This window comes from Nesoenas mayeri (genome assembly GCF_963082525.1).
Source record: "Nesoenas mayeri genome assembly, chromosome: 18".
Taxonomy (NCBI): domain Eukaryota; kingdom Metazoa; phylum Chordata; class Aves; order Columbiformes; family Columbidae; genus Nesoenas; species Nesoenas mayeri.
The window spans coordinates 3,591,743-3,619,017 of NC_137566.1; the positions used below are offsets into that span (position 1 = coordinate 3,591,743).

At 53.4% G+C, this 27,275-nt stretch overlaps 1 protein-coding gene across 1 annotated transcript; it reads right to left on the reverse strand.

Moving 5' to 3' along the window:
- On the reverse strand, positions 1–27,206 carry LRSAM1 (leucine rich repeat and sterile alpha motif containing 1). Its single transcript, XM_080356014.1, has 25 exons — positions 27,109–27,206; positions 24,953–25,135; positions 23,310–23,366; positions 21,690–21,734; positions 21,162–21,239; positions 20,482–20,550; positions 19,791–19,875; positions 18,485–18,606; positions 16,403–16,493; positions 15,418–15,548; positions 14,758–14,787; positions 13,639–13,761; positions 13,410–13,549; positions 12,707–12,751; positions 11,397–11,467; positions 10,582–10,681; positions 9,418–9,505; positions 8,624–8,698; positions 7,125–7,205; positions 4,944–5,039; positions 4,296–4,394; positions 2,896–3,027; positions 2,427–2,508; positions 2,007–2,155; positions 1–1,030 (listed from the first exon to the last, which is right to left on the reverse strand). Exons 2-25 carry the CDS (start codon positions 25,022–25,024, stop codon positions 905–907), a joined length of 2,187 nt encoding a protein of 728 aa, XP_080212140.1. The 5' UTR covers positions 25,025–25,135; positions 27,109–27,206; the 3' UTR covers positions 1–904.
- Positions 27,207–27,275: the final 69 nt, after the last annotated feature.

Genomic DNA, 27,275 nt, shown 5'->3' on the forward strand with positions numbered 1-27,275 from the left:
GGGCAGGGCTGCGGTGGGACCCGGCTTATCTCTGCATTTTATCCTTCAAGGTCAAGAAACGAAAGATGGGCTGGGATCGTTACTTATTAATGATGATGGAGAACTGCTCGCACGCCAAAGCACGGCGGCCGTGCAGAGCTGTGCCAGGCGCAGCCCCAGCCCTCCTGCTCTCAGGTGGCAGCAATGCTTTCTGCTCACAACCTGCGGTTTTGGGCCGGGGAATCCCCCTGGGCTCCTCTGGCCTGAGCGGGGCCCTCAAATCCTGGATGTGGGGCCGCTGCAGAATCCCCCCAATGACAAGAGGATGAAGTGGAGGTCGGGAGCTCCTCGCTCTGCCCCTGGGCGCAGTGCCCCAGACACGCTGCATGGCCGCCAGAGCAGAAGTCCCAAACCTTTGGGACAATGGAGGTGCAGGGCACCCTGAGCAGCCCAGGGCATCGTGCGCTGCTGCCTGCGTCCTCCCGTGGACTCACCCACCTCTGGGCACAGAGCTCAGCCACAGCAGGACCTGCAAGGTCACGGTGGCTTCAGAGGTGACACTAACTGTGTCCGTGCTGAGTGAGGGGTGTCGCTGAAGGCAAATACATTAAATAGAGAGAAGGGGGCACAAGTGCAGCCTGTTCCATCACTCGGTGCTCCCAGGCAAGAGGCTGCTGGGTGGGCAGGAGGAGGTGGTGCAGATGAAGAAGGAACCCCAGGCAGAGGCTGAGGAGCCATCAGGGAACGTGGAGCTGTCAAGACTCGTGCGTTCTGCCAACCCGGGGCTGTCGTCGGGGCCGTGCGTGGGGAGGATAGCGCTGGTCATGCTGCGCAAGCGCCTGTTTAATACTGACGTGGAGAGAGAAGAGCCCATCGCCCTGGATGACGGCGGTGATGCCGGCAGCCTCACCTTCCTCGGCCCAGTCTAGCCGCTGTGGAAGATGCGGATGCGCTGAGTGACGTCCTTGCGGCACAGGGGACAAGTGTGCAGCCGCTCGCAGCAGGTCTGGCAGCAGCAGACGTGGCCACAGGGCAGGAAAATCATCTGGGTCTGGGGAGAGAGACAGAGACATGGAGGGTGCTGCTGTCCCGTAACACTCAGCCCAGCACCGCCAGCCTCCAGCACAGGAGGAAAGGAGGCTGGAGGAGATGGGGAGCACCGGGGGTGTCACGGGGCGGGCAGCAGAGCCCTGCACCCCAGCTCCATCCCCAGGCACAGCCCAGTGCTGTGTGTGCACAAGGGTCTGGCTGTCACAGACCACAAGAACAATGGGCCGGAGGGAAGGACATGGGTCAGGCTGGAACAAGCGGCCCTGTGAACGCCTCCCACGGCTGCTCTGTGCACAGACCAGCACAGGAGCTCAGCAAAGTCCTGCCCAGACCCGCAGGGAGCCAGCCCAGCCCAGCTCAAACCAGCCCGAGCCTCATGAGCTGGAGGGATGAGCATCCATAGAATCATGGAATCACAGAACATTTTGTGTTGAAGGGACCTCCCCAGCTCCCCAGTGCCCCCTTGCCATGAGCAGGGACATCTTCACCAGCTCAGGCTGCTCAGAGCCCCGTCCAGCCTGGCCTGGGATGTCTCCAGGGATGGTTCATCCACCACCTCTCTGGCCAACCTGGGCCAGGCTCTCACCACCCTCAGGGACAACAATTTCTTCCTCATGTCCAGCCTGAATCTCCCTCCTTTAGTTTAAACCATCATCCCTTGTCCTATCACAACATGTCCTGCTCAAAATTCTGTCCCCATCTTATTGGCCCCTTTTAAGTCCAGAAAGGCCGCACTAAGGTCTCCCCGGAGCTTCTCTTCTCCAGCTGAACCCCCCAGCTCTCTCAGCCTGTCCCCAGCAGAGCTGTTCCAGCCTCGGGTCATTCCTGTGGCTCCTCTGGCCCCTCTCCAGCAGGTCCATGTGTGTCCTGTGCTGAGGACCCAGAGCTGGGCACTGCCCAGGCCAGGCTGGGGACACAGACATGGAGATGTCCTGGTTCTGCCCTCGCTCCAGCTCCAGCCTGTGCTGAGATCTCACCTCCTGCTCCATGCACACAACACACTCCGACTTCTTCTCGTCCCACTGCAGCGGCGGAGCTGTCGGCCCCATGGGGCTCGGGGGCTCCTCCAAGGGCGCGCTGGGCTCTGGGGCTGCAGGGACCTCAGCGTCCACCGTCCTCAGCAGCTCTGCAAGCACAAGCGGGAGGTCTGAGCAGGACTGCTGCCCAGCTCCCACCCCTGGCACGTGTGGGGATGGCTGCATGCAGACGGGTGCTTAGGGTCCTGATAAATAAGAAAGTCAATGGGACCAGTTGGACAGTGCAGCCTGAGCTCTGTCAGTTCTCCCTGCCCTGCTCTCCTTGCCCCGCTGCCCAGAGGGAGGAATCTGGCCCTGCAGATCTCCCAGGTCAGGGCCCAGGTACCTGCTGTGAGTGTCCCAGAAAAGACCCGGTGGTACCTGGGATGGTCTTGGCCACGGCCACGATCTCCTGAGCTCGGCTGAGCATGGCACGCTGCAGGCCGGCCTCCGCCACGCCGATCTGCGGGGCAAGGGGAGCGCTGTCAGCTCTCGGAGGGGAAACGGGGGGACTTATGTTCCCAAGGGGACACCACAACCTCTTGGCCTCGCTGGCAAGACCCGGCCATGCCATGGGAGTCACCTCCAAACCAGATAAAGGCATTTTCCCAGTGCTATTTCTGGTACAAAGAGCATATGAGGGGTGTCGAAAGACAGAGCTCACCCTGCAAGTGCTCTGGGAGAGCTCTCGCCCCCTCAGACGGGGCACAGAGCAGGGCTGGCACCTGTCCCTGCTGGGAGGGGACACACCAGGGCACCAACACCCTGCCAGGCCAGGGGCACGGCCAGGGGCACGGCCGCACTCAGCACAGCCGGTCTCATCCTGCACCGTGTATCTGCTGCCTCGTACCTTTTCCAGGTCACTGGTGGTCATGGTGCTGAGCGCCTGCAAGGATATTCGATGGTGTGCGAACACTGGCACGTACTGTTCAGCCGACAGCTCGATTAAAAGGTTCATCAGCTGCTGCTCCAAGCCCTCCTCCTGCAAAACACAAGGAGAGATCCCAGACTTCGCCCTCGAGAAAAAGCACAGGGACAAGCAGCATGGGGACAGGCAGCACAGGGACAGGTAGCACAGAGGCAGGCAGCATGGGGACAAGCAGCACAGAGACAGGCAGCATGGGGACAGGCAGCACAGGGACAGGTAGCACAGAGACAGGCAGCATGGGGACAGGCAGCACAGAGACAGGCAGCATGGGGACAGGCAGCACAGAGACAGGCAGCACAGGGACAGGCAGCACAGAGACAGGCAGCACAGGGACAGGTAGCACAGAGACAGGCAGCATGGGGACAGGCAGCACAGAGACAGGCAGCACAGAGACAGGCAGCATGGGGACAGGCAGCACAGAGACAGGCAGCACGGGGACAAGCAGCACAGAGACAGGCAGCACGGGGACAAGCAGCACAGAGACAGGCAGCACAGGGACAGGCAGCACGGGGACAAGCAGCACAGAGACAGGCAGCACAGGGACAGGCAGCACGGGGACAGGCAGCACGGGGACAGGCAGCATGGGCTGGCAGCACAGAGACAGGCAGCACGGGGACAAGCAGCACAGAGACAGGCAGCACGGGGACAGGCAGCACGGGGACAGGCAGCATGGGCTGGCAGCACACACAGTCCTGCCCTCTGCCCTGCTCTGAGCATTTTGCAGCCCTGAAGACACTGAAACTCGAAAGCCCAACAGCCGGAGGAGCTCTGGTCCTCGGTGGTTTATGAGCACAGTTCAAAACGCTGGATTTGGGGCAGAATGAATCAACCATTGTGCAGCTGATGTGACAGGCCCTGCTTTGCAAACTCGAGCCGACACGCAGCACGGACAGAGCTCAGCCCCATCTCTCTGTGCCCACCCCAGGGGGATTTTAGCAGCACAAAATCCCCTGGTCAATATATTAGGGCAGGAGCTGGAAGGAGCTGCTGCACACAGAGGGGTTTGCAGGGGGATTTGGGGAGCCCTGTGGAGCTGTTTGGGGGTTCGGCTGGGACACAGGCCCTGCCAGGAACGTGCTCAGGCTCCTCTGCTCCTGCCGAGAAGTTTGAGGGTGGGACGGCAGGTCCAGCCGGCAGAACGCTGAGCGGCCGGGCAGCCCCAAACCCTCAAGCCCCACTGAGAGACGCTGGCTCAGCACAGCGCAGGGTCTGCCCCGACCGTGGGCCTGCGCGGGGGTCTGAGCGCCACCAGGGCCAGGCAGGGCTGCGGAGCAGAGCCCGGCAGAGCACGGCCACGGTGAAGCATTAACAGCAGCAGTGACCTGGAGTCTTAGGGAGAGCGGCTTCTGGTTCAGCAGGCGCTGGTACTGGATCAGCCAGTAGTTCTCCTGTTTGGTTTCGCTCTTTGCCTCCATTTCCAGCTGAAAAACAAACTCATTCACTCAAAAGCCCGAGATAAGGCTGCAGGCGGTATTTAGGGCGGCTGGAGCGGGAGGTGTAGGAGGGGAAACCACCAGCCTGGGCTGTGCAGGGCTGGTGCGAGCACAGCGATGGGCACAGCCACGGTACGGTGGGCATTTCTGGCCTCCTGCGGGTTGATCCCACCCTCAGCCCCACATCCAGTCTGGGGCTGTGCACCCCTCCACTCACTTTGCCCCAGACACTGGACCCGCTCTCCTGATGCTCAGGAGAGTCCAAGGCCACAGGCGGGGACCTTGTGGGACTCCGCTCATCCCCCTCGACTCCCTGTCCCGACAGGGCAGATTGATGATGGTGCCTCAGAGTGCACCAGGACGGTCACTGAGTCCCCAAAAGCACTTTCTGACATTAAACTAGTCTCTGAATCTGCACACAACCCCACAGAGGCCTCCTCTTCTCCTCTTCATCCCCGTGCTGACCCACAGGCTCTCTCCCTGCAGCCAGCCCGTGCGCTTCCTCATCTACAGCACCTAATTAGGGGCCTTCATTACCAGTATTTGTCGCAGTTCTTTTTCCCTTTGCTTCTTTTCTTTGAGCAGCTGCTGCAGCAGGCAGCCCAGCGCTTGGCGTTGCTCCGTGATCACCCCCTGCAACAGAAGGACTCTGGCACCCACCTCTCCGTAGCGCCGGAGCGGCCGCCCTGCCCCGATCCAGCCAAGCACTTACCGTACCCGGAACGGTCACGGCACGGGGGCAGCCCCTGAGCAGCCAGCCCGAATCCCCTCCTGCAGCTGCCACAGCACACCCCAGCTGCACCCATTTCTCTTGGACCATTATCTGGTGGTGCCAACCCCCAGCGCACCCCGGGCAGCCCCAGACCTGCAGCAGCTTTTCACCACTTCAATCCACTTCATCACAAGTGCTCACGGTTCCCTTCCTTAACTGAGAAAGACCATCGGAAACCAGGTCTAGAAGCCTGCAGGGGTGCAGGACAGGTAAGGCAGCGAGCTCCCCGTGCCCTCGGGAAGCTTGTGGTCACTGGGGTGTCACATCAAACACTGCCGGCCACCAGGGCAAGGTCAGGCACCGCTGCAGCCGCGGAGCTGGGAAATGAGGAGGTCAAGTGTCTCAGGAGCACCAGACCGTGTGACATCTCTGCGTGGGTCAACCCAATTAGCTCGTGCCTGCTGGGAGGATCATTAACTGAGCAGAGGCCCGGAGTCATCACCCACAAGGACTGTGGGCGTCCACGGACAAAGGGACAAGGACTCTGCCAGAAGGGTGACCTCCTGAGGTGTGGGGACACCGCACTGATCGCCACCTGCACCCTACACAGGGACAGGCTCCTCTGTTTAAGCAGGGGACAGAACTGCCTCACGCGGGCAAAGCCACCACGAGCCGGTGACCAGAGACGCTCTGCCCTGGCGGAGGCAGCAAAGTTCTGCTGCATCAGGAGCTCCACAGCGGTGAGAGGGACAACTAATGACATGTGGGACCTGCTCCAGACGAGAAACCCAAGCGGCTTCGGCAAACCTGGAGCTGAGCTCTCCCAAAACACCGACACCCTGCTGGGATCGCTCTCTCCCAGACTGGCTTTGCAAGACACCTGTGCAAACGCCTCCCTTTCTCAGGGTGCTTCTGGTTCTTCTCACTTCCCAATGATTTATCAGGCTCATTACTAAAGCACCTGTATATTGGGGAGGAAGCAGCTGTCTGCTGCATGGGAGGTACCAAGCACGGCTGCACAAAAGCTTCTGCCAAAGCCTTTTGCCAGAGCAGGGAACCGTGGGGTGCACCCTGCCCAGCTCTTACACCCCATTTCCTCGTGCCCAGCCGTGCCTGTCCCGTGCTGCCCACGGGGCGCAGCTGCTGCAGGGCAGAGCACCCCCCACAGTCATCCAACAGGCATCGCCCGAGTCCTGTGTCGCTCCAGCTGCATCTGCCTGGGGCTCCTTGGTCTTGGTCTCCCCTGCATGAATTCTGGGCAACAACCCACCATCAGGCCCCCGACACCAGAAGGAGCTGCACAATTTAAGGTGGCAAACCCCAAATCTGACACTCAAGGGTGTCCAGCACTGGGCTCAGAGGGAACCCTGTCTCAAGTTAGTGCTCACCAGCCTGCTGGGTGACTTGGCCCTTGGAAAGTACATGATTTGGGGCTCACTAAACAGGTGGCACACAAATAGCACACACAAGAAAAGAACTGATGCAAAGGCATAATAACAAAATTTAAAGCCAAGCTGCTTAAGCCAAACTCGATATTCCTCAATGTGTGACTGCTGATGGAGTCAGCCCATCGGATGGTGGGATGGTGGGGCAGAGCAGGCTCAGAAATGAAGGGGGAGAGCTGACGGTCAGCACTGGCAGGTATTTAAAACCAAAACACAAGACAGCAATGTAAGAAGACATGCGATGCGCGGCAGGCAGGTGGTTCTGGGACACCCAACAACTGGATCGCAAAATCCTTCCCCACCTGGCAAACCTGGACCTGCCCATCGCGACCAGGGCTGGCTGCTCTGCCCCTGCCCTGGCAATGCACCGAGATGACAAGGAGCAGCAGCGATGTTCCCACGCTACGACGGCAAAGAGGGCTTTGTGGTGCCCTGTGGGTAAATGCCCTCCTGACTAAGCTTAAAACCATCTGGAAACTGCAAGGAGCAAAAGAAGCAAGTGGAGCTTTTGCGATCCCGGAGCAGAGAGAGGGTGGCGGGGCAGCACAGAGCCCGACGTACCTGCAGCGTCTCTGTGTCCAGTTCTTGTCTCTTTAACTCCAGCTGTGTCAACTGCAATAACTCTGTTTCTATTAATTTAATCTAAACAGAAGATGAAACATTTTTACTGACATTTGAAATGACTGTGATTTATGCTCTTTTAAAATGAGGTCCCTGGGAGGGATGGCGCCGCAGAGCTGCGCAGAAGTTCAGGGAACCTGCTAATGCCCTTCCATGCTACGTGCTCTTAGGGTTGCTCTTGGTCTCTTGCCTGAGGAGCTGTGTCCTCTATTCTCTGTCTCTCTACTCTAAACACCTTCTGTTTAAGCCTAGAAGCACGTTGCAATCAGGTCCTTCAGGCAAACCTCTCGCAGCCACTCTGGAAGGCAGCAGCTGATTATCCAAGTCCTCCTACACCACGGCTCCCACTGCAGATTAACTGGGGCAGATTAACTGGTTTCTAGATGCTCCAGCAAATCCCATAATGATAGGTCCTCTTTCAGGTGGGGCAACTGAGACACAGAGAGGTGAAGTGAGCTGCCCAAGATCCCACAGCAAAGCCAAGATGAGAGCCCAGCTCGCCTATCTGCCAGGCCATCTATCACCCCAGGCCACGCTGCTTCTGTGCCACCACCACGGAATTCCTGCCGACACTCAGCGCCCCGTTCCCTGCCTGTGCAGGCTGCTGGACTTCAATAGGAGAAATTCCAGCCACGGTATCAAGGAACAAACTCCCTTTGATTACAGAGTAAATGCGAGCAAACTGCAGGGCTCTTCTGGATGAACTCAAGCAATGGAGAGGGTTGGACTCATCTCCTGGATCGTCCATGCGCAATCCATAGGTTGCTAGCACAGGTTGGTCACCAAGCGCCTCAATGTATCCCAGCTCTTACATTTATCCACCAACTCCTGACCCGTGGCTTTTCTGCTAGGGTCAGATCAGGAGAGAGAAGGTTCTGCAGCACCACGTCAGAAACCGGCCACCCATCCTCGTGTATCAACCACCGCTACTTTCCCCACCAGCTCTCGCTCTTCCCCCCGACTATCGCATTGCACCTTCTGCAGAATGGAGCTCAGAAAGGCAGGCTAAGAATGGGAAAGAAAAGGTGAACTTATGGCTCAAGTTGCAGTTCTGATGTGCTGGATGGAGAGGCAGTGGACTCGTGGAAACAGCAGCCCTGCTAAGTACACAGCCTGAAGGAAATCCTAATTGCAATTGCGAATCATCCCACAGAGCCAACGCAGCTCTGTCCTCTAGTGACCGCTCTCCAGCACTTCATCCACACGAGTGCCGAGATGATTGAAGCACGGATTTCACTGCTTCCCTGAGTCTAACACCTTCCTCCTATGGAGCTGGGAGAACAACCAACACTCAGTTACAGAGCTCTCAGCAATGCCAGAGCTCTTCTCCCCCAGACCCTGCTCTGTGCCCCCAGCGCTTGGACCTCCCTCAGAAGTGTCTCAGCGATTGGCACTATGAGCTTAGCAGCTGGTTGTTCTTTCCTCTGTTGCCGACTCACCTGGTTCCTGATCTGCCTGTGCATAAGATCCTTCTTCACCTGGAGAGCTTCGAAGGCAGCTTTCTGCATCTCAATCTAAGGGACAGGCAAAATCCTGCTGAGTGAGGCTGTTGATGCAGCTGCAGATGGGCGCAGAACCCCCGTTGCCTTGCAGTGACTTGCGTACCAGCACCTGAACTGTCCTTACTCTGGGCAGCACTGTGCTGATTACACCACGGCTTTGATCCCTCGGTCCCAAAAGACAAAACCCACTTCACAGGCAGACACAGAAGTTACAGTCACGTTGTTCAACCCCACATCCTGACCGCTCTGCATGCACCCTGCTGCTCATTTTCAGCAGCGCTGAGCACCCCGGCTGTGCAACAGGGCCTGGCTGCCAGAGCTTCTCAACAATGAGCTGCAGAGCTCTCAAGTTCAAAATTGAAAGGCTTCAAAAATGCTTCCTGTAGGCAGCTTGTCCCAAGTCACCCAGGGAACCTGCCAAAAACACAGGACTTCTGTCTCAAAATCCTCTCTATTAATCATCGCACCAGTTTTGCTTCCCATGGTCTGTGCTGCTGTCTCTTCTGAAAATTCCGTGTCTAGTTAAAAAATAAATACATTTTTCTTCCAACCATCCGAGCCAGTTTGTTAGAATACCAGAGATTCTCAAAGTTGAGAACATAGTGCTAAATAAAATAACATGGGCACGCAGCCCAGCCCTGCGATCCCTCGCTCCTGTGCTCCTTGATCCCACTTTCGCATGCAGTTCCTTTCCCTGGATCCCCGCACAAGCAGTGTGCTCCCTCGCTCACCTCCTGCAGGATCTGACTAACGGCTTTGTTCTGATCCAGCTGCTGCCAAGCCAGGATCTGCTGGAACTTCTGGTCCATCTCAGCTAGGCTGCAGGAAAATGGATTTGCCATGGAGTTACTGCTGGGTCTGAGACTCTTGACACAAACAAGAGGAAAAGCGGACAACGGGGAATCCAGGAATGGGGAAAGTTGTTACTGAACAAGGTTACTGAAGGTTGACATTTAAAACCTCTGTCCCCACAAGCAAAGCAAACCTGCAGCACTGAGCAGGAGCAGGAGCATCGCTGACCATATGTGCACAGCTCAGTGAGCAGCAGGGACCGCTGCTGCCTGGCAAGTGCTCAGGTGGTGAATTTTCATGTCACTGTCCTGCACTGGGAGGGGAGGGCTCAACAACGACACCCAGACAATGTGGCCGCATATTGTGGGCACTTGCAGGCAGGACCGTGTGTGCCATCTGTTAGGCAGCTCACAGGAACGCGAGGTTGTTTCTGTTCAGTGCCAGACGTTGCCACATTAAAATCACAGTATCACAGTATCACAGTATGTTTGGGATTGGAAGGGACCTCAAAAGATCATCTAGTCCAATCCCCCTGCTGGAGCAGGAACACCCAGGTGAGGTCGCACAGGAACATGTCCAGGTGGGTCTTGAATGTCTCCAGAGAAGGAGACTCCACAACCCCCCTGGGCAGCCTGTTCCAGTGTAAATGTGTTACTTTCTTGTAAATGCAGAGAGCCAGAGTGCTCTCTGTACCTATAGCAGTGCAACAAGGCCTACGTATATGCAAACAGCATGAGACAACCCTGGGAGGCGAGGAAAGGAGCTCTGTGCTAGTTCAACATGAAACTGGCTGCTAAAACAGGAAGAAGACCAGTCTAATTTCACTTTCCACATTCAGCAGAATGTGTAAAGTAAAATAAACAGTGTAAAAAAGTGATAGTTCATCCAAAGAATGATTAACATGCATTTTGTGGTTAAGATGGTGGTTAATTCAATCAAGTTTGACAGTGTCTTCAAATCGCATTGTCCCCTGCTGTGACACAGCTGTCCTGCTGCACGCCAGCGGTGCCACGAGCTGCTGGGGCCGGGGGGTTACAGCTGGACCGCTGGAAGGACAGGGACAGGACCGCGGCACCGCCAGCCCCAGACACCTCCCGCCGTACCTGGAGCACGCCTGGTTGACAAGGTCTTGCCGACGGGACTCGTAGGACATTTGGATGAGCTTGTTCTTGTAGCTCTCGGCCAGCATTCGCTGCATGGCAGCTGGGAGACACAAGTGCGGTCAGTCTGTGTCAGGAGCCGGTGTCTAGAACAGGCTGCTGCTACAGTCACTTGCCTTCTCATTTCCAACCTGTCCTTGCTTTTTCCATTTCATTCATTTCAGAACAGGCTCATTCAGCTGCGAGAATCAGAGCTATTTATTGGGAAATGAGCTGAGCAAACGCCACTCTGCCTGTGGTTGCATCTCTGCAGTGCTCAGAGGAGCCCAGTCACTGCCTATGGACCCTGAGCTGGGCTGCAGCTCTGCGAGTAACCTGCCATTGGGGTGACAACACACATACCCTTCCCCTTGCAACCCCAGCAGAGGTGTTCATGGTTCTCATGAGCAGAAAAGGCTCCTTAGCACCATCCTTGTTTCCCATACACCCCTGACTCATGAATCTGATCATTTAACATCTATGGACCTCTGGAACATGAGGCACTTTGTGTGCTTCTATGCACCCTCACAAATCCCTCCTGTGACGTGCTGTAGCTACATGGGGAGCAAAGCTTCCACCTCAAGGAGAACCAGCAGTGGACCAGTTATGGAACACGTGCAGTGCTCCTCCCTGCAGCTCTGCCCCACTGCGCCAAGCAACGCGTCAAAAATGCATGTGTGACAGAGCATCTCCCATGTGGTTGTCACCTACTCAGCACATCTCCAGAGGAACCAGGTCTTTCTTGCACCTTACCAGCCCCAAGAGCTGTCTGGACTTACAGGCCACTTCCCTTCTGCGCAGACGCTCTGTCTCCTCCTGTGTTATTGCCATCAGCTGTTCCATCCTTATTCTGCCCAACAAACAAGACCAGCTCAGCCACTCCTGCAAACCAGCACCACCTCAGTTCTCCTCCACCCACCCAGCGCAGAGCCTGGAGGCTGGGCAGATGCACCCTGCCACCCGCCCAGGAAAGCCACATCTTATCAGGGACACAAAAGTCTCAGTGATCTCTTGATAAGGAACCTCTAAGTCTATGGGAGACGACATTAATTTTGCTCAAAGCCATGGGGACAATTGCCTCTCAGACCAGAAAGCCGATCTCTCTGAGAATCACAACATCTATGCAACGTGCATACACTCTCACCGAACACTGCGCCAGTCCCTGGGTTTGTTTTCCTTTCTCCTGAGGCTTGGGAGCACTTCAAAGCTGAGCTAAGTGAGCAGTGCCCAGCCTCCATTCCCATCTCCCCTGACCTCGTCCCAGCACAAACACACACCACGTCCCTTCACAGATCAGGAACTGGTGTGGCTGGAAAACTATAAAATGGGATTATTTTCGGCCAGGTCAGTGTCCCCATCCATTTACTGGTCAGTGTCCCCATCCATTTACTGGTCAGTGTCCTCATCCATTTACTGTGCCACAGCACAACCAGTTGGCTGAAGAGAGGGGACAGCACACAGGGACAGGAGAGGAGGGAACAAGCACTTTTGGTGGCAAAGCCAGGTTAGAGGGCAGGTTGAATGGAAGCGTTGCTTTCAATGCATTCCTCCAGCCTCTACACATCACTGAAACATCTGCATCAACGTCTCCATTTCCAACAGATGTCGGATTTCTGTTGGTCCTTGATAGTGGGAATACAGGGTTTTGTTCCCACACTCCTTAGCTGGGACCATTCAGAGATGAAAAACAGGCAAAATCACCATCCCATTGGGTTTGGCGCACTGGGTAGGACCAGGAACACCTGCTCCAGTGTCCTGCCTCCCACAGTCACCAGAACCAGCTGCAGGTATGACATGAACCTCCACTGACATGAGGTGGATTCAGAGGGAAGGGAAGGGAAGGGAAGGGAAGGGAAGGGAAGGGAAGGGAAGGGAAGGGAAGGGAAGGGAAGGGAAGGGAAGGGAAGGGAAGGGAAGGGAAGGGAAGGGAAGGGAAGGGAAGGGAAGGGAAGGGAAGGGAAGGGAAGGGAAGGGAAGGGAAGGGAAGGGAAGGGAAGGGAAGGGAAGGGAAGGGAAGGGAAGGGAAGGTCCCAGCCTCTTCCCAGCTTCCTGCCCCTTTTCTAGAACAGTTTCTTTCAGGGAGACTCACCTCTCATTCTCCAAGGATTTTAGAATCTCTGCACTTTGTTTTTGCCTAAAAAAAAAGATAAAACAAGAGGTTTTCACCAAGCTGAGCTGGACTCCTACTCCCCCAGAGGCCAGAAAATGACTTTGCTTCTCATGGCCAGAAGAGCAGCTTTAATCAGGCTGGTAACCCCACATCAGCACCAGAGCAGCGGGAGAAACACAGAATGTCACAGAGTGTCATAGAATCATTTTGGTTGAAAGAGAAGCTTAAGATTATCAAGTTCAACCATAGCCCAGCTCTGGCACTGCCCCATGTCCTGAGAACCTCATGTCCGTCTGTCCAACCCTCCAGGGCTGGTGACTCCAGCACTGCCCTGGGCAGCCTGTTCCAATGCCCCACAGCCCTTTGGGGAAGAATTTCTTCCTAATATCCAACCTAGGCAGTGGTACCTTCAAATACTTCAAGTATGCACCTTCCGTGAGGAATTCCCATTTTTTCCACAGCACTGCAAAGCTCCAGTGGCACACACGTGTGAAACAACTTTTTAAAGCGTCACATTCCACTTCCTTTAAATGGGACTTCAGCAGTTCAACAGCTGAGGCACCACCTACAGACATCGATCCTGACCGGTTCCGTAACACTCAGAAAATGCAAAACGAACCGCTCAGAATGGGATAAAAATAACACGAGCCCCCGAGGGACAGAGATGACAGGTAGACCCTACCTCTGGTTGTCCTCCAGCAGCTTCTGGACGCGGCTGGCGATCCCTTGCTCCGCTTGCTTCAGCTGCTGCAGCAGCCTCAGGCGCTCCTGCTCCAAATAGTGCTGGTGCTTCATCAGACCCTCCTCCAGCCTCAGCTGGTCCTGGGCCAAAGCAAGAGAGAACCAAAGGAGGACGCGGTCGGTTTAGGAAAGGCCGTGTCTTGTGCGGGGCCTGCCCAGAGGAGACCGACCTCCCTCACTGTCTGCAGGATCTCCTCTTTCTGACTGCTGGTCTGCTGAACGAGCAGAGCGTGTTCCCTCTGCCCCATGTCCAGGCGCCGCTCAAATTCCAGCTTCTCCTGCATTCTTTTTTCCTGAGAGGAGTAAGAAGGAAGATGAACACCAGGAATCAGGAGATTGATGGCTCCGATCCTTCCCAAGCAAGAATAAATTCTGGCAAAAACATAAAGCAAGGCACAGTAACCTCCTCAACTACAAGAAAGCAAACCAATGGGCAAACAGAAGGCTTGATGAGCAGGGAAATATTTTCTCCTTAGGAACCCAAAAATGGTGAAGCAGAAGCTGCTGCTGTCTTTATGAAAATCTCCAAGCTTCCCACAACTCATTTCAAAGTCACAAAGCCAAAGTCCATGGGCATCAACCCATACAACTAAACCAGCCAATACAAACACCTGAAGGAAAGCCGAAAATTAAGGTTGTGCTCAATTCCAGAGGGCAAGAGGATTCCCTTGGTTGGGGACAACAGAGTGAAGGCAGCAGCCGGCTACGAGCAGCTCTAGGAAGGGGAAAGGTGAACTGCACAAGAGCTTCTGATTATTTCAAAGCAAGCCTTGCATGGGGAAAAAGACAAAGAGCAGTGAAATAAAAAGAAGAGCAAACTGGAAATGCTGTCGGGTCAGGGGAATGGAGGACAGAAACCAGGAATGCCAGGAGGGAGCAGGAATGGTGGCACCATGAGCCAAAGGGACATGGTTGGAGTCACGAAGGGGCTGGAGTTTGGGGCAGGATCAGCTCACACGCTTCTGCCTGGTTCCTGTGGATCACAAACTGAGCTCCCACCGCAGAGAGGCACGAAAAAGCCTCCGGGTGTGGAACACAGATTGATTGAAATGGGAACTGCTCGCTCGGGAGAGATGGCAGCTTGCGGGCTGCGTGTGTCAGACCGGGCACACGCCGATTCCCCCACGCTCCCTCTTCTGCAGTGAGGAGTGAGCAGCTCGGGGGGCTTCTGCAAGAACTCAGTTCTCTAAACATTCAGTTCTGGCTGAGAAATTGCATAAAGGGAGGGAAAACAAGAAAAAAAGTGGAGCTACTCTGCAGACAAAGCATGTACAGGTGTTCATCCTTACCTTTCTCTTCTCGTAATCCAAGAATTTGTTCTGAAAAATAAGCAATTTGAGCAGACATTTACTCCCAGGAGCGATTTTTTGTAGATATTTCTAGCCCACATGATATCTTCCCCTAATTGAGTAAAGACATCAACCAAAACTACAAGAAGATTAACATAGCCACAAAGTCCAGGCATTCAAGCCTCTCCAGGGTCAAAGAAATTTCGTCTGTACTTGATAAACAGCACAAGAATCAGCACAGCTTATCCTAATTACATTCCCAGCCTCACCGTTCCCAAGTAGGGCTGGACACGCCGAGCACTCAGCTGGGAATCCCAAGGTTCTGCAGTTTGCTGCCCCCCAAAAACCATGCTGCACACCCCGTGCCACACTGCCACCCCCTCTTGACTGCACCATGGCTTTCAAGGACAGAGACAGTTCTTCACGGTGTGTGTTCCAGGAGTCAGCACGGGTAACGCCTTCCCCAGCTGTCGGGGAGCAGATGAGCCCCCTGTTCTGTGCCGGGCTCGGGGCACTGATGCTCTCTTGATCCCAAAAGACACATCTCATGGCAGGGAAGGTGATGAGGGACGATGTGGCAAATGCTGTGAGATCCATTGATGGAGCAGAACAACAAATCCCAAACCCTCCTGTACAACTTTATACACATTGCAGCCTCACCTGCCACTCGCTCTCCTCCTCCAAGTACTTCTGCACGGCCCTGTCCACCCCATCCACGGATGTTCCTCCTCGGTCACCCTCCAGCGCGGGGAGCAGGTACTGAGAGGGCGGGTAGTACTCAATCCCACACTCTGGAAGGTGTCAGAAACAAACCAAGAACATTTGGTGTTTAAAGGCCTCCCTGGCAGCATTGCCGAGGGCTGGCTGTGTGAGTCTGCGTCCGACGGCGCATCGCCTTTCCACACACAGACAGGCGCCCAAAAGATCTTTGTCAGCTCAGGCTTAACGAGGAGAAGCTCTGAGAGGAGACGGTGCCAGCCCATCCCCACCAGGACGCCGATCGAAGCTGACCTGAGCACAGAAACGCTTCCTTCACACGGTACAGGCACCTCGACTCTGCGGGGCTGCGGACGGTTCTGCCCGCACCAAAATAAGTTCGGACTGTCCTTTCATTTCAGGAAAGCCTATGTTAAACACAGACTTCACAAACTCACAGTACATTATTTTGTCCTCTGAGTTTTCCAACTGGTTTCCTCTTTCTCCTAACAACCCGTCAGTCTGCAGGTCCCAGGTCTTTTCTCATAGAAAATGAGAATTGAAGGGACCTCAAGTGGCTACTGAGTCTATCTCATCGTCCCAAGGAAGGAAAATCTGGGCAAGGCCTGATCTTCCCACCAGCAAAAATAAACTGAGAAAACGAAACCACAGGGAGATGCAACGACTTCTTACAGTCACTCGGCCTCTGACCCAGCTATTCTGATGCTTTAACAAAACCATTATGAATTTCAGCGTGACAGTAGCAGCAAGTCTCAATGACTCCTGTTTGCTCACTGACTGCCCTGCGATGTGTGCATCAGGAACCACCCCAAGCACAGTCAGCCCGATGTTTGTCCTTTGTAAGAGCAATCTTAGAACACGGCACCGCACACAGTGCACAGCGCCGTCCCCAGGGTCTCAGCACCGAACACAGACTCCCCTTGCTCACCTCTGCAGAGGAACTGCTGAATGGCCTCTGTACCCGCACTGCAGATACCAGCTGACGGGTAGGTCATGGAGGAGGCGTCCAGGGTCAGCGTCTCCAAGAGAGAACACAGAGCTCCAGGTTATTCTGACAGCCCGGAGTCCGACTGCAGTTATCCCTGCAGCTCCCCAAAATGTCACTTATGGAGCAATAACTGCACGTTACCCTAAATCCTGACATAAACATGAGGTTGTATTGAATTTCTGCTGGGTGTTTGACACCTCTCAGAGGTGACCCTGCTGTCCCTTATTTGGGAGCTTCTGAGCTGGCCCTTCAGCAGCACATTCCCCTCATGCAGACGTGTCTAATTTGTGTTTAGGTACAACAGGGCACAGCCTTCTCAACTACAGACATTTTCTATGGCATTTCAGTGTGCTGGAGCCCTTTAGCATGAGGCACGGAAGGGCTGGTGACCAAGGGGCACGGAGAGGAGCACCACGAAGAAGGAGTGGAAGGACCACTTGCTGTGGCCACCAAAAGGACCTGACATTGCCTCTTGTAGAGAAGAACTCAGCAGGAAGGCCTAGAAAAGAACCACTTTATCATGCACAGGGGAGCAAGCAGCACAGATCCCTCATCTCAGAGCCTGCACACAAGTGACGCTCATGTTGTGTGTTGGAGACAGGAGAGCGTTTCTTCGCATCCTCCACGCGGGTGTCTGAGTCAGCCCTGTTGTCTGACACTTGCACCATTTAGTACTGACAAGTTTGGCAGCCAGAAGGTAACACACCCATAAAAATCTGGATTTTGGAACGTGCACTCCAGGGAGTCAGAAACCCACGGAGTTTGGCAATGAGTCAGAGATCTGCCACAGCAACAGAGGCAAAAACCTCATCGGATATATCCCATCTGCTCATTCTGAATCAGAGGTGGTGGAAAGTGGCTGAGTCAACCTGAGCCCACAGGCACAGTCTGAGCTCTCAGAGACAGAAAACCCTGACAGACCCTGGCAGAAAACACCTAGAGGTTCACTCCCCAGGGATCACTTCTTTCATGATTAAACCACGGCAAAAAGCGAGCAGAAAGGACCAAAGCAAGAAGGTGGACACAAAAGCTCTATTGGACACCATGAACCACACTTGGCCTTGTTACAATCCCCCACAGTGGGTCCTGCCCACACGCTAAAAATCCACTTTTTGTGCTAAATTTCATATTGCATTGAGCAAGTAGGAAGAGAGGCAGCCTGTACAAAATAAACATGCTGTGACAGAGAGAGATACACGGCTGACCTCATTAATGTTTATAAATATATAAGTTGGGGAATGACCTATTAGAGAGCAGACCTGGGGGTCCTGGGGACAGCAGGGTGACCATGAGCCAGCACTGGGCCCTTGTGGCCAGGAAGCCAATGGGACCTGGCGTGGGTTAGAAGGGGGTGGTCAGTAGGTCAGAGAGGTTCTCCTGCCCCTCTGCTCTGCCCTGGGGAGACCACACCTGGAATCTTGTGTCCAGCTGTGGCCCCTCAGTTCCAGCAGGACAGGGAACTGCTGCAGAGAGTCCAGCGCAGCCACCAAGATGCTGCAGGGAGTGGAGCATCTCCCGTGTGAGGAAAGGCTGAGGGAACTGGGGCTCTGGAGCTGGACAAGAGGACACTGAGGGGGGACTCATTCCTGGGGATCAGTATGGAAAGGGGCAGTGTCAGGAGGATGGAGCCAGGCTCTTCTGGTGACAACCAGTGACAGGACAAGGGGCAATGGGTGCAAACTGGAACACAGGAGGTTCCACTTAAATATGAGAAGAAACTTGTTGGGGGTGAGGGTGGCAGAGCCTGGCCCAGGCTGCCCAGGGGGGTTGTGGAGTCTCCTTCTGTGCAGACATTCCAACCTGCCTGGACACCTTCCTGTGTAACCTCATCTGGGTGTTGCTGCTCCATGGGGGGATTGCACTGGATGAGCTTTCCAGGGCCCTTCAACCCCTGACACTCTGGGATCCTGTGATATCAGAAAGAAGGTGAACTATGAGGTTGCTGTGCTGCTCTGCGCTGATCTTTTAAGGTCCCTTCCAATCCCTGACATGGAGTGATGCTGTGGTTCTGTGTTTCTGTACCTCCAGCGTGCGGACGTGCGCCAGCACCCGCGGCAGCTCCTGGAGTGCATTCTCACTGAGATCCAGGGTGCGCAGGCTCCGCAAGCCGCTCACGGTAGCAGGCAGCTCCTTCAGCTTGTTCCCTAGAGAGACAGAAAAGCCGTTCAGTACCATGTAACCTTTCCAGAACAGGACCCAGCAACCTCATCCACTGGAACACCAAACCATAATCAGATGTATGACTTATTTTCTATACTCTACTGCAGGAACAAGGTTGTTGTGGGTCACACCAGGACTCCAAAGGTAAATGGGGATCAATATCTACTTGCACACAGCCACGTCCAGCTGGCTCCTCATGCCAAAATGACCTTCTCAACCCAGGTCACTACTGCAGCCTGCTCTTTATTGGGAGAATATCTGTAACATGGAGCCTTCTTCCCTGTGGTGTAAGTACCAGAGATGGGAGAAAGGGGACGAGAGTGGGACTGCACGTCTAGGGGTCAGAGACCGTGTGCTGCAAACATACAGCAATGAACTGATCTGCACTTCTAAACTGCTCACCCTCCATTTCCTTCCCTGTGTCAGCAGCAGCTCCCTGTAACAAAGCCTCCTTTTCCTCCCGAATCTATGGCATCACATAAGTGGAAAGTCTTGAAAAGAGGGAGGGTTGTGACCTGTGTGTTAGGGCTGTGCAAACCTGGCGGGATACACAGACTCAAAGGGCAGAGCTCTGGGTGTTGGTGGACTTGATCGTCATTCGGTTTATCCGGGCTGACCGCTCTGCTTGCTTTACTGAACCGCTTCTGCCAATGACCTACTATTTTTCTTATGTTTGAATCTGCATAGACAGATTTCTTAGGTTGCTCTAAATCTTTATCCAGAGGGGGACAAACTGTGGCCTGGGACTGTTCCTGCAGGGCACATACGGCGCTCCCAGCTCCACCTGGGTCTCCTGCTCCCTCCGGCCCCCTCGGCAGCCCTGGCCACAGGATCGGGGCACTCAGGGCTCCGAAACTCCGCCCACAGGCAGGCACACAGGTGAGCTTCAGCTCTTGAGATGGGGCACAGTGACCCAAACCCCTCTCCTTTGAGAAAACTAACCGGATGAATGAAAACATCACAGGGACCAAGTCTGGGCCATTTTCTGCTTAGATGATTTCTCCTGCCTTGCCAACTATTTGAATTTAAATCTTGTGTTCTTCCTCAGCATTCACAGTGTAAACCTTGGTTGCAAGGAATAATACAGGAGTAATTACTAATGCAGCTCAACACAACCCAGATAATAAATGGTGCTTTGCCCAGAGCACCGACAAGAACCGTGCCATACCTTTGACATTGAGCATCTGGAGCTGCGCAAGGTCTCCTATAGATTGTGGAAGACATTTTAAAAGATTCCTTTCAAGGTTTAGGACCTAAGGTATTAACAGAAAAGATATTCAAGATACTCTTTATACAAGTCTCAGGGCTTCTACACATCTATGCTGTTGGAACAGCTTTCAGGCCCAGAAGGACAACTTGAAATTGGGTTTAGACAATACTTCTGTTCACAACCAGCAGAAGGTGCAGGACCTAGAAGCAGTGCTGCCCTCAAAGACAGTGCTCCCCACCCCAGCCCCCACCCGGGAGCAGTGACCCAACCCAAAGCTGTCCCCGAGCAGGGGGACCCTCAGTGTGCACCACGACACGCTGCTGAGCTCCCAGCCTAATCACATCAGGGAAAACGGTAAAACTTGAATATCCAGCAAAATCTACGGGACTGGAAGCTTGGCAGCGTGAGCCATGTGGACTGGCAGCCCTTGCGCTAAGCTGGGCCTGTATAATTCAGCACGCTCGCTCTTCTGCTCTCCCTTTCCCACGAGCCAGTTCAACAGCCACAGCCAAGTCAGGTCGATCTGACAATATGAGCAGCATCATTTAAGTTGTGATTAATTATAAAATAAACAGCGGTAACCCCATACTCTTGGTGTCCTGTAACATGCTCTTTACAGACACTTGGGATGCAGCTGCAAATCTGTTACCTGAAGAGATGTCAGCTGGCCAATATCAGCAGGAAGCGATGCCAGCTGGTTGTTGTGCAGGTCTAGAACCTGGAAGAGTAGATGATTTCATCAAATAACATTGGGAAAAGACGTCATGGTGCGAGAATGAAAGGTCATGAATTATCTAGCAATGAAAATTACTTCCCTTCCAATGGGGCTTTGAGAACCAGCTGAAGTTTTCAAGGAGATACGGGCACCTAATTCCTGTATGTCTTTTGAAAACTGAAGCCTCTATACACAGAACCATAGAATGTCCTGAGTTGGAATCAGGATTCACAAGGATCATTGAGTCCAACTCCTGTTCCTGCACAGGACATCCCAACATTCACACCATGTGTCTGAGGGTGATGTCCAAACGCTTCTTAAACCCTGTCAGGCTCCGTTCACATTCAAACGGCCCAGCAGCGCAAAAGAGAGATGGATCCGACCCACAACACTCAGCCCTGACCGAGCATGGGAGGACGTGTGGGGATTGCAAAGAGGATAAACTGGACTGACTATGGTTTTACACAAACCCAGGGAAGGCAGATTTAACACCCTGTTACTGATTCTTGGCGAAGACAGTCAGACAAAAGGGATTTATTTGGACAAGTGTGTTCTAATGCAGCTCGAATGCAAGGAAAACAGGCTGCGGATTCACTGTTAAGAATCACAGTTACCTTCACAGTTATGAGACTCAGAAGGCTGCAGGACTTTGGAACCAAAGACGTCAGATTATTCGTGTGAATAATGAGCACCTGAGGAGGAAAAATGCCATGGAAACATGAACACAAGAGATGCTGCTGTAGAGAACAAGCACATTTGGTAAGATTTAATTGCAGAGGCCGTATGAGAGCTTAATATCTTATTCAGCATCATGTGAAATATTAAAATAATAAATGGATTTTCACAGAAGGTCAAACATTTAGCATGAGATCTAAGCAAGAGCCTAGTTTCTTAGATGAGAAACAGCATTGGACACGCTAAGATCAAATAATCTCATCTCCATGACAGAAGTTGCTCTAAGGCCACAGACAGGACTAGTCCTACCCAAATTGCTCTCTACGCAGCCTTGTACAAGTAGCCAAATTCATTACAAGCAAACTTCTTCTGCAGCGACACATAAACAACCACATACAGTCATTCCAAACACAACAATAATACTCAAGTGTAATGGAATCATCTCATAATTTCTGATTGCATCTCACCTTTTTTTGCAAGACTTTACAAGTTGCAAAGACCCCATAAGGAACCTAAAAACAATTAAAAAAATAGTCGTGTCAGACTTCTCAAGATCCTTTGTAAGCACTTCTGTGGTATTCACCTGCAAAGTGTGAGTAATTAACTTTAATGCAAATGCAAGTGACACTTAAAATGACTGGCCAATGGTTTTGGCCCGGGATGCCAGTACTTCCCAATTAGCTTCCAGTTAAACTGCTTGCAATGGCTCTCCAGAACACAACGGTGTCGTGCACAGACCAGACTGAGGTTTAGGCAGAAGTCCCAGTCTTGCACGATTTAATATTCAATATATTGAGTCATCATATATAATATGATGACTCAAGAGTTCAGACTTATTCTCATTTAGTCATCCTACAAATGTATTCAGTGGTTTTGCAACCCCGGCAGACGCTGCGGTGGGCTAAGAAAGGTGAGAACGCGCGGGACCGAGCGTCAGAATGGGTCAGAATGGGGATATTCCAGCAAATCCAGCCTGTGCCGCACGCAGCTCTGAGCACCACGACCTGCTCTGCAGCGTGGGACCAGCAACGGCCAAACCAAACTGACGGCTCACTTTTTATTTATTGAAACTACAAAGGCTAAAAAGAAGACGAGCACGACAGTTTTATGGTACCGAACCAAAAGGAGCTGCTGGGGATCCGAGTGCAGCCGCAGCTGTGAGTGGAGCTGGCTCTGTGCGCATCCCCCGTCTGTCACCCTTCCACCCCGACAGCTCACAGATCGTCCCGCACAGCTCACAAACCTACACACAAGATGCTGTTGGCTTCTGGTCTTGGAAAAAACACCCCAAAGTCTCAGCAAAACCACCTGACGCTGCACAGCAGACACCTGTCCTCTCTGGGGGGGTCCCAAAGCTCTCCCCAAAGAGCAGGGCAGTGTCTATCAGCTTGTTTGGCAAAGGCGTCCTGTGGCAAAAGGTTACACGGGTACCAATGTGTTTGAGAAACAGGGAACAGTGAATATAAACTGGAAGTGAAATGGAGATGGGCTTCTGCTTAACAGGATGGCCTGGCTGCCGGAATGAAAAGCTGTGTCTCCTCCGCAAGCCTGGCAATCTGTCACCCTAGCTCCTTTCGACTTTAGTTGGCTGCTGTAAAAGAAGCCAAGCTGGAAGTGAGATTTCCAGCCTTAACCAGGGATTTTCACTCATAGAGAAAAATAACCACAGACTTTGTAGCTCTAGGATTGGAAACAAGGAGCCCTTGGCAAACAAATTCCCTTACGACTTGCAAAATTAGGCCATGAGGGCCCAAACTAGGGTCCTACCAAGGTACTAGTGGAGGGTGTGAGACCAATCTGCCCTTCCCATCTTGTCAAACAAGAAAGGATTCTCAGGACAGAAATGTTGTTGAAGTATCACATAGGACAGGCAACCTCCCACAAAAAAAAAAGGGGGGAAGAAGCCCCCACCTGAAAGCCAGAGCTGAGCAGACATAGGAAAAGGTGGATAAACAAAGAGGTGGAGGTAACAAAGCCACTTCTGTCTCAAGGCTCACAGACGTGATTCCAGATCTGACAGTCGGTAACAAGCAGCAGACAGAGGAATCAGACCTGTGAGTTAATACCGGCTGTTGTACAGGACGTACCTCTGAGAGTTCACATTTGGATATGTCAAGAATGTCATCAGCACCAGCTTCTTTTGCCTGGAGAGAGAAGATACACAGCCAGAGGATCAGATCATGCAGAAATACATGACCTCTTCCTGCAGATTGACTAACCTGGCCTCTGTCTAAAATATGTGATTGCAGTTCTCTGTCGCAGCGAGGTAATTCACTGCCGACGCTAGAAACAAAGGATGTGCTGCTACACCTGCCATAGCAAAAGCAACCGGGAAACCAAACTGCAGAAAAAACCCTTTTGGTGCAGTAAATGAATTTCTGCACAAGGAAGCAAAGACATCCTAATTCTGCACAATCTGCAAGGATATGGGGTAGGAAATGATGGGTTCTCAAGCACCAGAAGGACACTTTGAGGAACAGCAGCAGTGCCGTCCCAGCCTGTAAAGAGCCTGCAGTGTCACTGGTGTGTCTCACCCAGCAGACGGAGCTTCTTCTGAACCGCACACAGAAACCAAAGTAACCTACCATGGCCTTTTTGCTTCCACGGGGCCTGCAGAGCCAGCTCTGCTGTGAAAGAAGCAAAAAGGACTCACTGCTGCCGTACCAAAGTGGTTTTCCATGTTCAACTACATCCATTGCAGCTGCCAACAGCAATGAAACTGGACAAACCTCAGCGTGAGCAGCGTTGCATCTCTGGAATTATTTTCTTAAATAAAAGGTACTGCATGAGGGAATAAAACCTGCTTATGTGAGTGCCTCTGTTAAGTGTTCAGAACTGGATATCGTGACCCTAAACTAAGCACGTGCAATATAGAACTAACTCTAGACAGGACAGATTAAGCCATCCCACCACAGCCCCACAGGAGCTGAACAGAAACCCTCCAAGTGAATAAACTCACTAAAACTGATTTCATTATTGGTACATAACAAAGCCTTCTCTTCCCAAAATACCCCACAGACATCTAACAGGCATAAATTTGTCACTATTAAAATGCAGGTGCCTTGGGGGTAGAGCACAGCAGGCCTCCTAAGCCAGCACTGGTCCACAGCTCCTGCAGCAGAATAGGTGAAATAATTCCAAAGAAGATCGCTTTCAGAAAGCCAACTTTAAATCTGTGGCTGCTGCATGGCTGGCGGTTCTGCCGACCAGCTGTGGGTGCACCCCAGAGGATCCTGGCTAAATCCTCATCCAGGGAAATAAAAAGCAACGTCTAACAAGTCAGTCCTTGAGTGATAGGAAGAACATTAATCATAATAATAATAATGAGAATAATAATAATAATAATAATGAGAAGCCAAAGAAGGGCACAAGGAAAGCTAGGTAAGGGGATGTCACAGGTTCCTTGGTAGGAAAAGCTAACTGGGAGATCTGTAAGAGTGAAGGGGCATGGAGGAGAAAGGAGTGATGGGGTCCCAGATGCAGGCTGGTGGGAGGTGAGGTGGAGGACATTCCATGGGACCACAGAGGCAGAGAGGGGTGGAAGTGGCACGAAGGGGACCTGGGGATGGCAAAGGGAGACGGGGAAAGCAGCAATTCCCTGATGTACATTAGGAAGATGACCCGCTGTGTCGGTGACATCAGTGACACAGTTACTGGAAACACAGGGGACATACCAAGTCAGCTGGCAGGAGCAGGCAAAAAGAACAGAAAACACCTTGGTGCTGCTTACCAGGCACATTTGGTATTCAAGGCGCTTCCGAGCATCATCGCTGGGTTTCTTCTTACGGAAGAAGAGTGGCATCTTTAGTTTGACTACAGCTCTGTCCCAGCGGCACAATTGATCAGAGTAAACAACAGCACAGGGCTCCTGGAGCGTGTGTTTGCTGGGGAGCCTGGACCGCAGAGCTGTGCTCTAGTAAGTGGGGAAAAAAGAGAAAAAGAAAACAAATCACTGTCTTGGATTAAGCCCCTCTCTGGCTGGATCAGACAGGCAGATCCCAGCACACCCCCACGCTCCAAGTGTTAACACGAGCCGGGAAAGCACTGCTGTGTCTCTGGGCTGGGTGGATTGTCTTGGTCATCCCCGCGCAAGACAAATTAAACCAAGCTGGAACACGTGCAGAGAAAGGCTATGGAGTGATCTGGAAAACACAGCGTCCAGGAGGCGGGATAACAGCAAAAATTCAGACGATTAAGCAAGAGGGAAGTTCATTGTCGGGAGCTACAGCCTGTAATGGCAGGAAAGCAACCAAGAGCCATGAGCACGGGTCAGACATCATAGACAGAAAGGAAATAAGGGAATTTAAAGATGAGAAAGCAGCAGGACGACGGTGCCCCCAGCAAGATACCTGCAACTTTGCTGAACATGTTCAGTTCTTTGCTGAGGGCTCACACATCCCCTTGTCCCATCTCACCTTCCTCTACTACAGCTAGTTATTATTAGTCATGTGGATAGTGGAAAAACATTCTTTTTCACCCAAGAAAATCCATCAAGACATGAAGGCTGAAGGACAAACAGTTGCGCAGGAAAAGAAACTTATTGGGGTCAAAAGATGAAGGATCAGAGATTTGTTAAGTGGATTAAACAGCCTTCAAATGTCAAAACTTGCCTTAGTGAAAAGCCATGTCAAACCTGCAAACAGCAAAGCTGTGCCTCTCTCTGTGACGTTGGCTTCGTGCGCTCTCCTCACCATCACCAATTTTAAGTGCACTCCACAGTTTAACGAGAAGGGCCTTTGGCATTTGACCGTATTTTATATGATGCAATTTTTATTTATTAAAGTTATTGAAAGAACTATCTGCAAGTGCCTGGGCCAGCAGCCACCCCACAGTGAGTGAACATCCTGAACTGCAGACCCCGCATCCCTGGGGTGCCAGGGCTGGGTTTTGCAGGCACTTGTTCTACACACAGGGCGAGAAGGGCAAGGGAATGTCCATTGGGTGTTTTACAGTCTGGATGCCGAGAGTAAAATAAAAACAGCCCCTCATTTCACAAGCAAATGTAACCCAAGTGAAACCGCAAGACCAAACACTGATTTTTAAAACGTTCTGGGCGTGATAAATGCAGCAGGGCACTGTGCCAGACAAAATGGGAATCTGGAAAGAAGAGGGGTGTTGTTTTCTCTAGGAAAACGTGCTCAGGAGCACAGCACGGCCAGTGTCCGGGTCTGAGCGGGCTCCTGCAGAGATGCTGCCTCGTCATGAAGGACCAAACTGCCACCAGGCACCTCTGGGGCAGGTCGGAAGGTTTTCAAGCGAACAGCAGCGGGAGCAGCGACCCTGCGGCCCAACCTGCACTGCAACAAGGCTCAGGGGAGACAGTGGGCGACCTGCAGCTTTGTAACGTACTGTCCCCAGCACGTCTGTGCTGGAGAACTGTGGTGACAGCTGTGCCACCTCTGCGACAGCAGCTCCGCTCCATCCTGCGCTGGCAATGCCTGGAACAAACCGCTCGGTCCTTTATCTCCTTTATTGCCACTGATCTCCTGCTTAGGGATTCCCTGCAGTGTCCCCGCTCCCGACGCCGCCTGTCCTTCCCGGTCCTGCTCTTCTATAGCCCGTCACCAGCCGAACGCACCCGCCCGCCCGGCACCTGCGGGAAACGGCAGCGACGAGCGATGGCGGCGCCTGTCCCCGCAACGAACCCTCGCGGCTCCCAAAGCCGTGGTGGCCCCTGCGGAGGCAGCAAAGCCCCTGCCCGGTGCCGCAGCCGGAGGGACCGGAGGGACCGGAGGGACCCCACACCCGCACGGAGCCCCGGACCTTCGCGAGGGGCTGAGGCCACCGCAGATCCGCCGCAAAGCTCGGCCCCACGCTGAGCCCCGCACACGCTGCCGAGGCCCCGGGGCCGATCCCTATCCCGATCCCCATCCCAGCCCTGCTCACCTCTCCCCGCCGCCATGACGGGCCACGCCCCCTGCACGTCACCGACACGGCGAGGGACCGGCCATGGGAGCGTCATAGAGTTCCGCGCAGGGTCCCGCAGCTCCCCAAGCGAGGGCCGCCCGCCCCGCCCACTGCCCGACACGACCCCGCCCACTGCCCGCCACGAC

Excerpts from the sequence above, each read along its gene's own strand:
- LRSAM1 (XM_080356014.1), bottom strand. The coding sequence starts at position 25,024 with ATGCCACTCTTCTTCCGTAAGAAGAAACCCAGCGATGATGCTCGGAAG. Across the intron at positions 19,876-20,481 it reads GCCAGCTGACATCTCTTCAG|GTCCTAAACCTTGAAAGGAA; the intron begins GTAACAGATTTG and ends TTAATACCTTAG. Across the intron at positions 13,762-14,757 it reads TGGATTACGAGAAGAGAAAG|GAAAAAAGAATGCAGGAGAA; the intron begins GTAAGGATGAAC and ends TACTCCTCTCAG.